Below are 15294 nucleotides of genomic sequence, written 5' to 3' on the forward strand. Positions count from 1 at the left end.
TCTTGGACAGTGTCTTAGTTTGTTCTTCATTGCTGTGACAAAACACTATGACCAGTACCAACTTGGGGAGGAAATGGTTTATTTGGCTTACATCTCCCAGGTTGCAGTTCATCAGGGAGCCCAAGGTAGGAACTCAGGGCAGGAACCTGGAGGCAGGAGCTGGAGCACAGGCCATGGAGGAACGCTGCTTACAGGCATGCTCCCTCGGCTCCTGTTCAGCCTGCTTTCTTATGCAACACAGGCCTACCTGCCCAGGGGTGGCACCACCCACAGTGAGCTGGGCCCTCCCACATCACTCATCAAGAAGATGCCCTTCAGACATGGTCACAGGCCAGTCCAATAGAGGCAATTCCCCGATTGAGGCTCCCTCAACCCAGGTGTGTCAAGTTGACACTAAAGCTATCCAGCACAGACAGGCAGCGTGAGTCAGAGTCCTCAGGAGCAGACAACACTCACAGTATCCTGCTTCCTCTGGTACCCTGCCTCCTTCAGCCCAAGTGCCTGCCCTGTATAGGTACACAGTCTGAATCCCCATGGAGCCACATTTTCAATACTGGGATTCCGGGTGGATGGTGACACAGTTAGACTCAGTTCTGGCAAATAGAGGATGGTTCCTATAGAAGGCAAGGAGCCCAGATGAGTTCTGACAGTGATGTATGGTTGGCCATGGGGAGGAAGCTCCCTGGACCTGACCTGGCTGGCAATGGCTCAGAAGACAGGTCAATGATGGGCACTGCCCATATCCCAATATTCTTTCTGGCAGGGTCTTCAGAATCCCCCAAGCAAGATGATTTTATAATCAGGAGCCTGGTCAGTGAGGAGCTGGGGGTTAGGCAGAACTGCCCAGTTGACTTAGAGGTCTTGAGGAACTTACACAATCTGCCTGGGTTTCCATAGTCAGGAAGGAAGCAATGGTCCCAGAGGGAAGTGAGGCACTGGTCCTGGTCCCCATCTATGTAGACTGGTAGCTGTGTTAGTCCTAGACCCCTGGGAGTGGAGAGAGCAGGCGTCCAGAATCCTCTCCATTATGGTTTAGCTCCTCCTTCCTCTTCTCCCCTGTAGGAAAGCATGACCCAAAATAGCTTAAGACCAAGTTATCTAGGTCAAGTCACTCTATTGTGTACAGTAACAGTAACAGTACTGCCCTGTGAACTCTGCCCTTAATTCCCAGGCTTGTCCTCCAGGACAGATGGCTTGGGGGGCTGGAGTCTGTTTCCAGCTATGCTGGTGTATTCCACAGACAGAAAGGGGTCAGGTGCAGGCTCCAGATAGGGCTGTATGTTGCTGTAGACAGAGTCCTGGGGGCTCACGTGGTTTAAGTGGATGAGGGAGGCATAGCAGATGCCCCCAGTGTCTTCATCAGAGAGGATCTGCTCATCGAAGCCCTGAAGGTCAAAGAAAGAAAATGTGTTCACTGAAGGAACCACAGCTGGAGTGGTCAGCGGCCTGTGAGCACCCAGACCTGGGTAGAGGGACAGGGACAGAGTTGAGATGTGAGACACGATACTGGGTCTGCAGAGCCTCTGGGAAGGGGTGGCTAGGAACTTGCTTTTCCTGTCACGGACTCCAGCAGTTCTGGCTTCTTCAGGGAGTCTGCTCAAAACATAGAATCAGGCTCTGCCCCAGACTCATCAAAGCAAAGATTCTGGGAGTGAAGCCCAAGAAACCAGTTTTGTGGGGTTTTTTTGAAGTGCTAGGATGGAACCCAAGGCCTTTCACATGCTACGCAAACTCTACCACTGACCGGCATACCACAACCCTTGGTTTTGTTTTGTTTTGAGACAGGATCTCATTATATTGCCTAGGTTAGCTTGGAACTTGAAATCCCCCCTGCCTCAGCCTCAGAAGAACAGGCATTACTGGTCTGCGCCATCACATCCTTGGAGAAGCTGTTTGTCAAGCTCTCCAAGTGATTCTTACATGCATTCAAACTTGATCAGGGTCGAGTCAGAAGAGGACTTGGTGTGGATATTATTCATGGAATTGATTCTAGCATTATACAGAGGGTTGGGTTAGATAACTTTGGAGCCTCCCAATCCTGTGAGTCTGCAATACCAAGAATCTCAGGTCTGTAGGCAAGACCCAAAGAGAACCACTAGTCGTCAGGGTGTCTTAAGTAATCATGGTTTACCACATGCTTGTTTCACAATGATTAGACCAATGGCAGCTAGTCTGTAGGTTGGCTGGGGACCTAGAAGACAGGAAATTGTGTCTCCCTTGGGGGTGAAAGTCAAGAGTTGGGTCTGCCAACTTCTCTCTCACTTGAGTTGGGGACTATGAGGAAAGGGAACATGTGAAAAGGAAACACGCAGACAGGTCACGAGGGCATAAGCGGCCAAGAGCTTATGTCATAATTTGGAGTAAATAGAAATTGAATGTAGGTCGGGAAGTTCAAACCAACAGCAACAGAGTACACGGGAAAGCAGTACTTCTCTGGGTCTCTGGGGAGAGTCCTTCCAACTCGCAGCAGTCTCCTCCTTCTGGCCTGAAAAGTCTTCATAGATATGGTGAGGTTCGTTCTCAACTACAAAGAATCAGGCAAGATTAAGTCAAGACAGCCCCTGACGCACTTTACCCACTTCCTTTGGCAGCCACAAGGATGTGCTGGTACACCTGCTGGGCAGAAGGGATCCTGATTTGGGAGGGAGGGGTGTAGGGCTTGGTCAAGGGACAGTTCTTTTCTAGAGAGTTCCCAAGCACCCAGCACTGAGTTGTGTCTAGGGATGCTAAAAACCCGGGTAGCCTGGGTTCTTAATCTACATAAACCCAGTCAACTTCATGATCGATTCCAGGTCACTGCAAATTCTAAATTTAAACATCAGGTTTAAGTATAATCTTATTTTTAAAAAATTTTATTTATAATTTTTATTTCATGTATATGTATGTATTGTTTGCATGTGTGTAAGTACACCCATGCTGTGAAATGCCTGCAGAGGACAGAAGAGGCCATCAAATTCCCTGGAACTGGAGTTTCAGACAGTTGTTAGCTGCCATGTGGGTGCTGGGATTCGAACCTGGGTCTTCTGTAAGAGCAGTCAGTGTTCTTAACCTCTGAGCCCTCTCTCCAGCCCCTAGTTTGAAGTATAACCTATTCGCTGATGGACTGGTATGTAGTTAGGTCTTTCTTGTTCTTTTGAGCCAACAACCTCTGGTGTGAAACACGGTTTGCTCTATGAACATATTTTTTCACACTCACACCTGTGTACATACCCACACTTGTACACACACCCACAACTGTGCACACATTCACACCTGTACACACACACACACATATACACAGATCCACACACAGAATCATATGCATACACATAATTAAAATTTTTTAAATAAAGATGTTAATAAAAGAAAATGTGCAAAGAAGATGGGCCTTTTGCTCTTCTATGTTGTTTTATAAAATGCCATTGTAACCCACTAAATTGATTTTATGCAGTTTGAAAATTATGCATATAAAAATTTAAAGTCCTCTCCTTCCTTAGGAGCTTTAAGAGCCTGAAAAATTGATGTTCATGAGCTGCAGTAGCACTTTGACCCAATCACACATTTTAATCTTGTTGTCCACAGAAACATCTGTAGGGTATGTACAGAATAAAACATGCTAAACAAACTAACCCACACAAGGAGGCAGGAAAGGCGTAGAAGCTGTCCAAAGGCTACAGAGTTTGCATGGGATTCATGCTAAAAACTTTCAACTTTGAAGATTAAAAAGTCCTTGAAGTACTTGAAAGAAAACCATTTTTTCCTTTGCTCCCCATTCTCTTTTTGGGTGTGTGTATGTACTGGGGAGCGTGGTCATGGGCATGTGTACACCTATGTGTGGAGGTCAGGCGACAACCTCCAGTGTTACTCCTCCTTAGGAGCAGCCCACCTTGTTTTCTGGGGCGGCGTCCCTCTCTGGGCCTTGAGGCTTGCCAATTCAGCTAGGCTAGTTGGCCAGTGAACCCCAGGGGTCTACCTGTTTCCATCTCCCCAGTGCTGGGATGACAAGTGTGTGCCCAGTTTTTGACATGAGTGCTGGAGATCAAACGCAGGACCTCGCGCTTGCATAGCAAGCACTTTACTAACTGAGTCATCTCCCCAACCCCTCATTTAATTTTTATTGTGGGGCTAAGGGTGTAGTTCAGTGGTAGAGTGTGTGTTTAACATGCCCAAGGGCCTTGGCTTCCCCGTAGTACCTCAAAGGGGGAAGGTTATTGTGTATACTTTAAAAATTATGTCTGTTGTTGCTGGAGAGATGGTTCAGCGATTAGGAGCATTGGCAGCTAACAACCATCTGTAATTCCAGTTCCCAGAGATCTGACAGCCTCTTCTGACCTCCACGGGCACTGCACAACATGGGTGCCCCTACTTGCATACAGGCAATACATTCATACACATTTTAAAAAGTCTATTACATAATGTTATAAAATATAGAGAGTAAAATGGTTACTATAATAGAACGATTAATATATCCATCCTTTCATAATTATCCATTATTCCGGTTTCATTTCTGTGGCTGTGACAAATACCCTGACAAAAAACAACATAGAGGAGGAGGACAGGTCTTATTTGGTTCACAAGTCCAAGTTACAGTCCATCGTTTCAGGGAAATTGTGCAGGGACTAGCAGCTAGTCACATCACATTCACAGCCGAGAGCAGAGAAGAAACGCACCCAGGCTTGCTCCCTTTCGCTGGCTTTCTCCTCTCTTATTCCATTCAATACTTCCTGCCTAGGGAACATAATGGACTGGGGCCCTACAATTAACAATCAAGACAACCCCCTCCCCAATACACCACCACTGCCACCAGACATACTCACAGGCCAGCCTGATCTAGAGAACTCCTCATTAAGATTCTTTTCCCTTGGTTCTGGGTTGTGTCAAGTTGGCAGTTGAAACTAACCAGCACACCCAGATCCCCTCCTGTGGCATAAGCCCCTGGAACCTTCTCACTTGGCAAAAATCTAGACTACAACACACTCTTGTTTCCCGTAGTCCTTGCTGTTGTTCATTAAATCTTTTGACTTATTCATCCTATTTATTTAAATGCTACTTTGTGAATTTTGACCTACATCCCTGTACTTCCTTCCCTCATAGCAGAGAAGACAAAATTTGAAAATGAAAGTAACATGTATTTCAATACTATTAACCAAAAAGTTCTTCATCTAAACCTGTTAAAACATCCTTGACTAGACAGATGATAGATGATAAATAGATGATAGATAGATGATAGATAGATAGATAGATAGATAGATAGATAGATAGATAGATAGATAGATAGATGATAGACAGACAGATGATAGATGATAGATCACAGATAGCTAGATGATAGATGATGGATAGATGTATGGATGGATAGATAGATAAATGATTGATAGATTTGTTTGTTTTTGACAGGGTCTCCCTATAGCCTCAGCTGGCCTGGAACTTACTATGTAGACCAGGCTGGCCTGGATCTCAAAGAGATTCACCTGCCTCTGCCTCCTGAGTGATGGGATTAAAGGCATGTGCCAACATGCCGGCCATCCTTGGCTATAAAGATGACAAGGTATATGATCCAAAATCCTATCACACCTTGTCTTAAGCAAACGGACATGGAGTTAAGTTGCCTTTGGATAAGTCAACCTGGAGTCTGAGGACAACTGGTCCACCCTTGGGACCACCCGGTCTGCCATCTGATGAAGAGGAAGGAAGCCACTTGAACACCTCACCTCTCAGGCCTCAGTTTCCTTTGTTGGTAAAATAAGTAACAGTGCCTCACCTTTCTTGGCTTTTCCTCGAACTTTCCTGAGGTATAAGACCACAAGGATGACAAGTCCCAGCAGCAGCAGGATCGCTACTACCACACCAGCAATGATGACCTTCCATGTCCAGTTGGTTTCAGGGCTTTGGAACAAGGATCGGTCAGGTGAGAAACGTCAGAGCCCAGTCCACCTCCTGCCAACAAACCATCCCCTAAACCTGGGTTTTACTACAAGTCCTCCCCAACCCAGTCTCTTCTGAGATGCCCTCTGCTCTAGAAAGCAAGGGACAGCCTTAATTCCCAGGGGCTCTGCCCCATAGGCCAGGCAGTCTCTACAATGAGGTAATGCTGATAAATGTCACAAGCCTTTATTCCTTTACTATTTCTAATCGCTTGTCCTTTAACTTCCTTTTGGAACTCTGTAAGAGTATCTTCTGTCTCCTTCCCTTTAGGGATCTTTACCCCCTGACCTGAGCTTCCTTCCCATCCACCTTCTCTCTGAGATGCAGTCAACTTTCAAGAGGGCTGGGGACACCTGACAAACAGCTCTGTCAGAAGGCATACACTCTTATACCTGTAACAGGCCCTAGGGAAAGGGGTCTGGGTGGCAAGGTCAGAAAGAGAGGAAGTGCTTCCAGGGATATATCATCTCAACTGGTTTCTAGCTTAATCTTTTTTAAAATGTTATTTATTATTTTTATTTTATGTGTATGCATGTATTGCCTGCATGTAGGTAAGTGCACCCATGTCATGCAATGCCCGCAGAGGTCAAAACAGGCTGTCAGATCCCCTGGGACTGGAATTATGGAAAGTTGTTAGCTGCCATGTGGGTGCTGGGATTCAAACCTGGGTCTTCTGCAAGAACAACCAGTGTTCTTAACCACTGAGCCATCGCTCCAGTGCCCTAGCTCAATCTTTAGACATGGAATAGTACACAAAAGTCTGAGGTCCACTGTCTGCAGGTTCAGAGAAGATCAGGGAGGTAGAGGCCAAATGCCTTGGGACTTGAAAGCCATCTAGCAGGGACAGAAAGAAATCAGGCTGTGGGGTTAGTAACTACAGGTTGTGCCCTTCCTCTCTTACCTAGACCCACTTGGGACTCAGACTGAGGCCCTGCTCTAACTGAAGTACAGGGGAGGCTAGAAGAGGGGCAGAGGCCCGGGCAGCATGGCCACATTCCTGCCTACACAGGAGTGGGAGAGTCTCTCTAGTCCACACTCCATCCTCACAATACCCTGGGAGGCAATGGTACTAGATGGGGGTGCTGGGGGTGGTTATGTCTTCCCAGACCCATCTAGCAATGTCTGGAGACATTTTCAGTGCTGCATTTATATTTAGAAGGACGTTCATGCTCTTGGCCACATAAGATCAACGATACCATTAAATATCCTACAAGGCACAGCACAGCCTCCTACAACAAAGAATTAGCCAGCTGCAAATACCAAGAGACTGGCCTGATGGTGCAGGCCTATCATCCCAGTTATTCAGGAAGGTGAGACAGAGGATTGGAAGTTCAAGGCCTGCTTGAGTGACAGAGTGAGTTCAAGACCAGCTTGAGTTACTTAGTGAGAACCTGTCTCAAAATAAAAACCAGGGGTGGTGGTGGCTGGAGAGATGGCTCAGTAGTTAAAAGCACTGGCTGCTCTTGCAAAGGACCAGCACTCACATGGTAGGTAACAACCATCTGTAACTCTAGTTTCAGGGGATATGATGTCTTCTTCTGACCTCCACTAGCATTGCATGGCACAGGTACACTTACATACAAGCAGGCAATACACCCATACACATAAAATAAAAAGTAGGGGACAGAGTATAACACAGTGGTAGAAATCGTACCTGGTAAATTTGAGGTCCTGGGTTCAATCCTCATCATAAATAAATAAATAAACAAACAAAAAATAGATAAAAGGTAGAATGTTATCAGGATCCCATTTTACAGATGAGAAAACTGAGACCCAGGTAAAGTGACCAGAGGTGACTTGTCTGACCCCATTCCATTCCCTGAGAACCAGGTACCTGTTAGATTGATAGTTGGGTGTGGGGGCTGGAGGCGGGTAGAGGATGGGAGGCAGAGGAGGGCTAAGAGGACACGTGAGGGAGATTGACAGTACCTGTCAAAGGCAGGGCTGGTGGCAGAGGCCAGGAATGTTGACGTCCTGGAGGTGGTGGGTGGGTTAGCTGTAAGAGACCACTGTGAGCACAATACCTATCTGTTCCCCACATCCCGGCCCCCCGGCCCTGGAGAATGAGGAGCCTATCTATGGCCCTGGACTACCTGTCTGCCCTGCATAGAACAGCCATGTTATACTGAGTGCGGCTGGAGTTCCCTCAAGAGAAGAGCCATAGTGCAGGTGGCTTTAGATGAGGCCCATGCCATCACTTGTATATTGGACAGATTCTGGGGCCTTTTCTGTTCCCAGCACTCTTTTTTTAATGTGTACGTTTGTGTGCATATGCATGTTTGTGTGCACTCGTGTATGTGTGCATGCACGTGGAGGCCAAAAGACAACTTCAACTGTCTCTCCTCTGTGCAATTCAGCTTGTTTTTATAGTTATTTATTTATTTATTTTTATTTAATACAAGGTATCTCATTGGACCAGAACTCACGTAGGTTAGGCTGGCTGGCCAGTGAGCCACAGGGATCCACAGGGACCCACCTGCCTCTACCTCCTCCTGGTGCTGGGATTATAAGCATGCACCATCATGCCCAGCTTCATTAAGTGGGTTCTGGGGACTGAACTCAGGTCTTCACACTCACATTTGCACAGTGTCTCAGTTACTTTCCTGCTACTGTGATAAAACATCCCACAAAAGCAATGTATGAGAGAAAGGATCTCTTTTAGTTCACAATTCAGAGTAGAGTCCACTCTAGTAGAGAAGTCTAGGCAGCAGAAGCACGAGGCATTTGGTCACATGGTACCCACAGTCAACAAGCAGAGACATGAACGCTGGTGCTCAGCTCCCTTTCCCTTTTTTTATCAAGTCCAGGACCCAAGCCTAGGGAATGGTGCCACCGCTTTTAGGCTGGGTCTTCCCACCTCAGTTAAACCAAGATAACCCTCACAGGCATAACCAGAGGCTTGTCTCCCAGGTGATTCCAAATTCTGCTAAGTTGATAATTAACACTAATCATCACATATAGCAAGCACTTTGCCAACTGAGCCATCTCCCCAGCCCCGAGTCCACTGTGCTTGAACATGCCATACCCTTTCAATACCTAATACCTCCTGTACATGGAATGGGCCCTGAACCAAAGCTTGGGTGAGAATGAACTTCAGGCAACCATTGGACCAAATGACTGAGCAGGTTCTGCAGCCCAGAGAGAGCTGGAAGGTCCAAGCTCAGAATATCAGAACATCACAGACAAATTCAGAAATCCTTGCATCTCTGCAGTTTTCAGGATGAAATACGCAGGGGGCTGAGGATCAGTGGTAGCCCCGGGGCCACCATCCTAAGGCTCAAAGATGCTTCCTTGTTAGGGGAAGATCTGGGGTGAGGAACCATCTCCTAGCTTCCTCCTCTAAGCCCTGCATCAGCCTTACTGCCAAGATGTCTCCTCTCTGTCCACATTTCTCTGTACCCCACCCCCACTCCACCAGCTGCTCTGTGGTCTTTCTGTGTGATGGAGCCCATAGGCTTTGAGAAAAGGTGTCTGCCAGGATCAAGGACAAGGGATGTCCGGGAATGGAGCACTATGACAGCTCTGGAAGCTTTGAGATCCTTCCAAATAAATGGAAGAGTTCTGTTAGCAGCTGCAAAAATGTTAAGAGAAACCTGTAAGAACCGATCAGAAGCCAGCAGGCCTGGGTTCTAGGGCTGGCTCTGCCCTTGACCAGCAGGTGACCAGTTTTCAGCTACTAAAGGAAGTGGTTTCTAGGGTCCTCTCTGGCTCTGGCGCCTTGTGATTCAGGGAGGCTGAGAGCCTCACAGAAGGAGAAAATCTCACCGTTTGACACCAGCAGTTGGACGGATCTGAGAACGGTGATCATTCTGTGACTATCAGTGATCCCACAGTGATAGAAGCCGGTGTTCCCCACCTTGAGTGCAGTCATGGAGACAGTGAAGTAGTTAAACTCAGGATGATCCTGGATGGAGAATTGAGGCCTCCTCATTCCTGTCCTGAGACTGTCCACTAAGATGTTACAAGATCGTTCTGAGGTTTTCAGACACCAGCACTTCACCTTGCTGCGTTGGGTAGATGGGTACCGGCATGCCACAGAAACATTGTGGCCTTCCACTGCTTTCAGCAACTCTATTTTTTGTGTCCAGGAGCCTGAGAATACACCCTTGTCAGTCAGCTCCCATCCCCACCCCACCCCCACCACCGCAGCAGGGCTAGGAGATGGGTTCCCGTCTCAGGAAGTGTCCCTCTTTGTGCCTATGCCCAGGATGCACCTTAGTGCTGGACTCTGGCCACACCACTCCATGTTCACTGCCCTTTCAACCACCAACCCCGCTTCCTGCACATCCCCCTTCCTCTTTCCTTCCTTCCCTTCCCTTTCCCTGGGTCTCTCCCTCCGCCCCTGTCCCTTGTCCTCACCTGAGGTCAAGAACACCAGCAAGATGGGGGATAGCAGATATGTAACCTCCCAGACCATGGGTCTTCTACTTCAGCGAGGATGGGGAGGAAGAAGGGAAGGAGCCAAAGAGCCCCTGAAGACGGGTCCAGAGGTAGGCAGGATTCAGTCGAGCCCCACAGCCAGTGTGGGATGAATTGCTGAGGAAGGCAGAGGCCTCCTAGAACAAGCAGGAAGCCAAGAGGAGGCCGTGGCCTATGTGTACCTTTCGGCTACAGGCTCTGTATCTGGGCCTCGGGACGAACAGATAGAGGCTCCTGGGAACTCTGCAGGCTCCTCCCTGTCAGGCCACCTCCCTGTCACTGGGGTAGGAGTAAAGAGAAAGCGGGGAGGAAGCCATGATGAAGTAAGCGCTTGTTTCACCTCACCTCGTCACTTCCTCTTCGGCCTAAAGTTTCTCCTCTCCACCGAAGTAAGCTACCCGTGGAATGAGTGTCCTAATTTCCTTTCTGAATACACTGACAAAAAGCAACTTAGGGACGAAAAGGTTTATTTCATCTTACAAATTATGGTCTATCAACTGAGCAAAGTCGGGGCAGGAAACCAAGCAGGAACAGAAGCAGAAACCCCTGAGGAATACTGCTCACTGGCTCATTCCCAGGATCACACTCAGCTAGGTTTCCTATACAGCCCAGGACCACCTGTCCAGAGGCGGCACTGACCACAGTGGGCCAGGCCCTCCCTCGTCCATCAATGATTAAGACAATCCTTTATGGACATTGACCACAGGCCAATCTGATCCAGGCAACTCTTCGATTGAGATTCCCCCATCAGGTAACTCCTAGGTTGTGTCACTGACAGCTGAAACTAACTAGAACAGTGAGTGACAGAGTTCATGGGCTTTAGAGGGTTGGCTAGATCCCTAAACCCAACTGGTCCTCAGAAGCTAGAACCTTGATGCCCAGCCTACCTAGGAACTGGAAAGTTCTGGGTGGACTGGAGGAGATGAAGAGAAAGGAGATGGACATTCATTCTCAGAATTGGAGGAAAAGAGCATCTTGGCAAGAGTGAAAGAGCAAAGCTGGGGTGCAGGAAGAGAGCTCAGAAGGAGGGGCAAGAAGGGAAGGGGGAGCCCCAACTCACATCACCCCAGACACCGAGCTCCCAGCATGCCATGCTCACTCCTAAGCACCCCTTGAAAGAGCAAACTCATCAAATGCATGTCAAAACAAAAACAAAAAACTGTCAGGGGACAATGAGATGGCTCAGCAGGTAAAAGCACTTGCTGCCAAGCATGATGACCTGAGTTCGATCCCCAAGACTCACATAGAAGGAGAGAATTGACTCCCGAAAGTTGTCCCCTGACCTTCGCTCGAGAGCTGTGACTGCCCTCCCCCCTTAAATAAGCAAATAAAATTTTGAAAATAAATACACTAACTGTCATCATGTGGACTGCCGAAAATGAATAGCTATATCCGTAGCTAATAGGTAAACCAGGAGAAAACCAGGATGGTGGTGCACATCTACAATCCCAGCACTTGGGAGGTAGAGGCAGGAGGAGCCGGAATTCAAGATCATCTTTGACTACATAGTAAGTTAAAGGCAGAACATGGGCTACAGGAGACCCTGTCTAAAAATAAATACATAAATTAATTAAATACAGCAATTTTTGTTAAATTACAAGGAGAAAAAGAAAACCCTCTTAAATTTCAATGCAGGGGGCTGGAGAGATGGTTCAGCAGTTAAGAGCACTGACTGCCCTTACAAAGGACCAGGGTTCAGTTCCTAGTACCCATATGGAGGCTAACAAGCATCCTTAAGTCCAGTTACAGGAGATCTGATGGCCTCTTCTGGCCCCCATGGGCATTGCACACATGCAATGCACTTACATACACGTAGGTGAAACGCTCCACTCATACGCATGAAAAATAGATAATAAATGAATTCATAAGTTGCAATGCAATGTGCCAGGGAACAGAAGCTGGTGCAGATAGGCACAGGACTTGTGAAGAGCTCTGCTAAGAGGAGCAGGAAGCAGGCTGGGGTCATGGGAGTGGGCAGTACTGAGGCCCTTGAGGAATCCCAGGCTGCCTTGTAAGGAGGTTTCGGAGGCCGGGTAAGCCTTCAAGGCTTGTTCAAGTTGGGAAAGAGGTGCCAGGTCTTTAGATACTGGTATTGATCCATCAGTAAGGGGACGGGGACCAGGTGAGGTAACTTCTGTCTCACTGCTCCCAGAATGGGTCAAGAAGTCCAAGTATGCGGAGGGCGGAGCTCTGCACCATCGTCCGTCAGTGCAGGTAGAACAGGGCATGCATTCCCACAGCCACTTCAGACTGTAAGCCTAAGTGTAAACGGTTCCAAGAGGGAGCACAGCCATGAGTGCAGGGTTACTTCCACCCTTCTTCTGGCCAAGACAGTGATCCTTTTGTACGAGTGTTCTTCCTCTATGGTCTGTAGCTCAGGAAACTGTTACCTCTCACCAAGGCCAGCAGCATCCCTGGTCTGTATGGTATCCTTTCTGGCTGTGCTCTTCCTAGCCCAGGACCTGCTGCATATCTGGGTCCTTTGGAAGTTCAGGAAGGAGGATGAGAACAGGAAGGAGGGAGAGCTTGGGCTGGGTTTTGAGTCTTAGAAGTCACCCAGCCCCATAGATGCTGGGGAAATGGAGCATGGACATCTATAGGACCTTCTCAGTACTCTGTGTTCCTACCATGGAGCTCTCTAAGAGGAAGGATTAGGATGAACAGTTTGCATGCTTTACTGGATTCGAGAAACCCCTCATCTGGCCCAACAGGAATGGGTGGTCACTCTCATGCCTTCCTGTCTAACTCCACCTTTGCTGAAGGCCTCTGTTTGCATGCAGGACCAGTTAGGTCCTGTCCCTTGCTTCCTCTGTCCTCATAGCATTTTCTAGAGCAGCCTTCCCAGGGTTCCATGCTGCCTTAACCTCTGCAGTCTGTGTACCCATACCCCTAGAGCCTCCTGCAGGCATATCCTGCCTTCCAACTCTAGCCTGTACTCCAGGCCTCAGACAGCGAAGTGCTCCTGTGACATCTTCCCAGCTGGCCTGAGCTTGCGGGATCCCCAGGGTACCCCTCTCTGAAAGACTCAAGCATGTTCTAGCTCTTGCACTGTGGTACCTGACTGTGCATGAAAGTCTAGGGTATATCTACTTCCACATACCTTCTTTTCTCCCAGAGTTACTGGCAGACTGAGGCCAGGCTGGCTGCCTTCTGTTCCCCGCCTGCCCTTGCTTCTCTCTCAAGACTGAGTTGTGCTCATGCAGTTAATGTATACACAGCCCTTGACTTTGGAGGTGCTATACAGGGCCTTCAGAGCCTTCCTCATCCTCCTGTCCAGATGAAGATACAGGACCAGAGAGGAATAGTGAGTGGCTGAGGTTACATTGAGATGAAGAGTTGCACCAGAGATTTGAACCCTGGTCTTGATTTCAGAGTCATTGTACCTTAACTACTCACAGGAAGGTCTTGTCAAAGAGGGAGGCCACCATCACAGGCTCCAACATTCATGTGGTGAGGACACCAGGGAGGAAAGAGAATGAGAAAAAGAAATCGCTCCTAGTCCTGGTAAAGTTTAACTATCAACTTGACACAGCCTAGAGTTACCTGAGAAAGAAATCTCAATTGAAGGATTGCCCAGTTCACGTTGGCCTGTTTGTGTATCTGTGGGGAGACTATCTTGTTCATTGATGTAGGAGGAGGGCCAGGCCCACTGTGGGTGGCACCATTCCCTGGGCAGGTCGTTCCTACAAGAAAGCTAGCTAAGGGCTGGAGAGGTGGCTCAGTGGTTAAGAGCACTAGCTGCTTTTCCAGAGGACACAAGTTCAGTTGCCAGCACTCACATGGTGCCTAACAGCCATCTGTAACTCCAGTTCCAGGTGATCTGGTGCCCTCTTCTGGCCTCTGTGGGCACTGCATGACATGGGTACAAAACAAATGCTCATAAAATAAAAATAATTTAAAAAGAAGCTAGCTAAGCATCTGTCTGCAAGCCAGCTAGCAAGCAGCCTCCCTCCATGGTTTCAGTTTGAAGTTCTTGCTTGAGTTTCTTACCCTGACTTCCCTCAACAATCCCTGACACAATGTGACCTGGAAGCCAATAAACCCATTCTTCTCCTAAGTTGCTTTTGGTCATGGTGTTTATCACAGCAACAGAACAGAAATTAAAACAACCCCCTCAGTTCTTGAAAGAGTGACAGAATGGGACAGAATTTCAGAAACAGTAATAAGGAGGCATTCACACAGTTGTACAGTGTTTATAGTATTTCATTGTATCCTGGAAACAATCTTGAGAGGTAGGAATTCTTGTCCTCTTTAAACAGAGAAGAAAGAAATAAGTCCCAAAGAGGGTTAGTGGCTTGGTCAGGGTTACACAGTGACTGTGTATCACTGGTCCCTGCCCCTGACTGCTTTCCATCCCATTCTCCGTGAGACAGGGTTGTCAGGGCTGATGGAGGTCCTGGTGCAGGGTCAGGAATAGAGGTGGGAATTGGCGGGGGGAAGCTGTGAGTTTAAGGCATCCTAGTTACACATCAGGGTGGTAGTTCTTAGAAGGTTTCTTGCTAGCCAGAGATGTCTGTGTGTCTGTCTGTCCATTAACTGTAAGTTACTCAACCTGAATCCTCCTTCTGCTCTTTCAGAAGTAGGAAAGAAATGCTTCCTCTATGCCAAGTTTACCTCTTGTCCCTCCTTTCTTCCCAAGGCCATCTATCTTTCAGTGGCTCCCAATGGCTGTCTCCAAGGTCTCAGCCATGTCACCCTCCTGACCATCCAGGGTCCCCAAGGGGCCTTTCCTGTGGGCTGGTAGACATCCCTATCTCCAGAGTAGTTCATTCAACAGCCCTCACTGCCCCACCCCAGCCTTCCCTGTTATACTTTGGACCAACAGTCTGGATAATAGAGGCCAAGTCTGAGTCATGTGTAGGGAGACAGGAGCCAGACTCCACAGGCCCCTGGACCCCTGGGTTCCTTCTTGCCTCTGCCTGGGGAAGTGATTCTCTCTCTCTCTCTCTCTCTCTCTCTCTCTCTCTCTCTCTC

The 15294-nt window shown here is 48.1% G+C and overlaps 1 protein-coding gene across 1 annotated transcript; it reads right to left on the bottom strand.

Annotated features, from left to right (window-relative positions):
- Positions 1–369: 369 nt before the first annotated feature.
- LOC103738115 (CMRF35-like molecule 7) lies at positions 370–10521 on the bottom strand. The gene is made up of 6 exons (XM_008837942.3): positions 10261–10521; positions 9667–9993; positions 7831–7897; positions 5738–5862; positions 2466–2524; positions 370–1385 (listed from the first exon to the last, which is right to left on the bottom strand). The coding sequence occupies exons 1-6, from the start codon at positions 10316–10318 to the stop codon at positions 1161–1163; spliced, it is 861 nt and encodes a 286-aa protein (XP_008836164.3). The 5' UTR covers positions 10319–10521; the 3' UTR covers positions 370–1160.
- Positions 10522–15294: the final 4773 nt, after the last annotated feature.

Source organism: Nannospalax galili, unplaced genomic scaffold (genome assembly GCF_000622305.1).
Source record: "Nannospalax galili isolate Female #2095 unplaced genomic scaffold, S.galili_v1.0 scaffold1318, whole genome shotgun sequence".
In the NCBI taxonomy this organism is placed as follows: domain Eukaryota; kingdom Metazoa; phylum Chordata; class Mammalia; order Rodentia; family Spalacidae; genus Nannospalax; species Nannospalax galili.

Excerpts from the sequence above, each read along its gene's own strand:
- LOC103738115 (XM_008837942.3), bottom strand. The coding sequence starts at position 10,318 with ATGGTCTGGGAGGTTACATATCTGCTATCCCCCATCTTGCTGGTGTTC. Across the intron at positions 7,898-9,666 it reads CCAACTGCTGGTGTCAAACG|CTAACCCACCCACCACCTCC; the intron begins GTGAGATTTTCT and ends GGTCTCTTACAG. Across the intron at positions 5,863-7,830 it reads ACCAGCCCTGCCTTTGACAG|CCCTGAAACCAACTGGACAT; the intron begins GTACTGTCAATC and ends CTTGTTCCAAAG.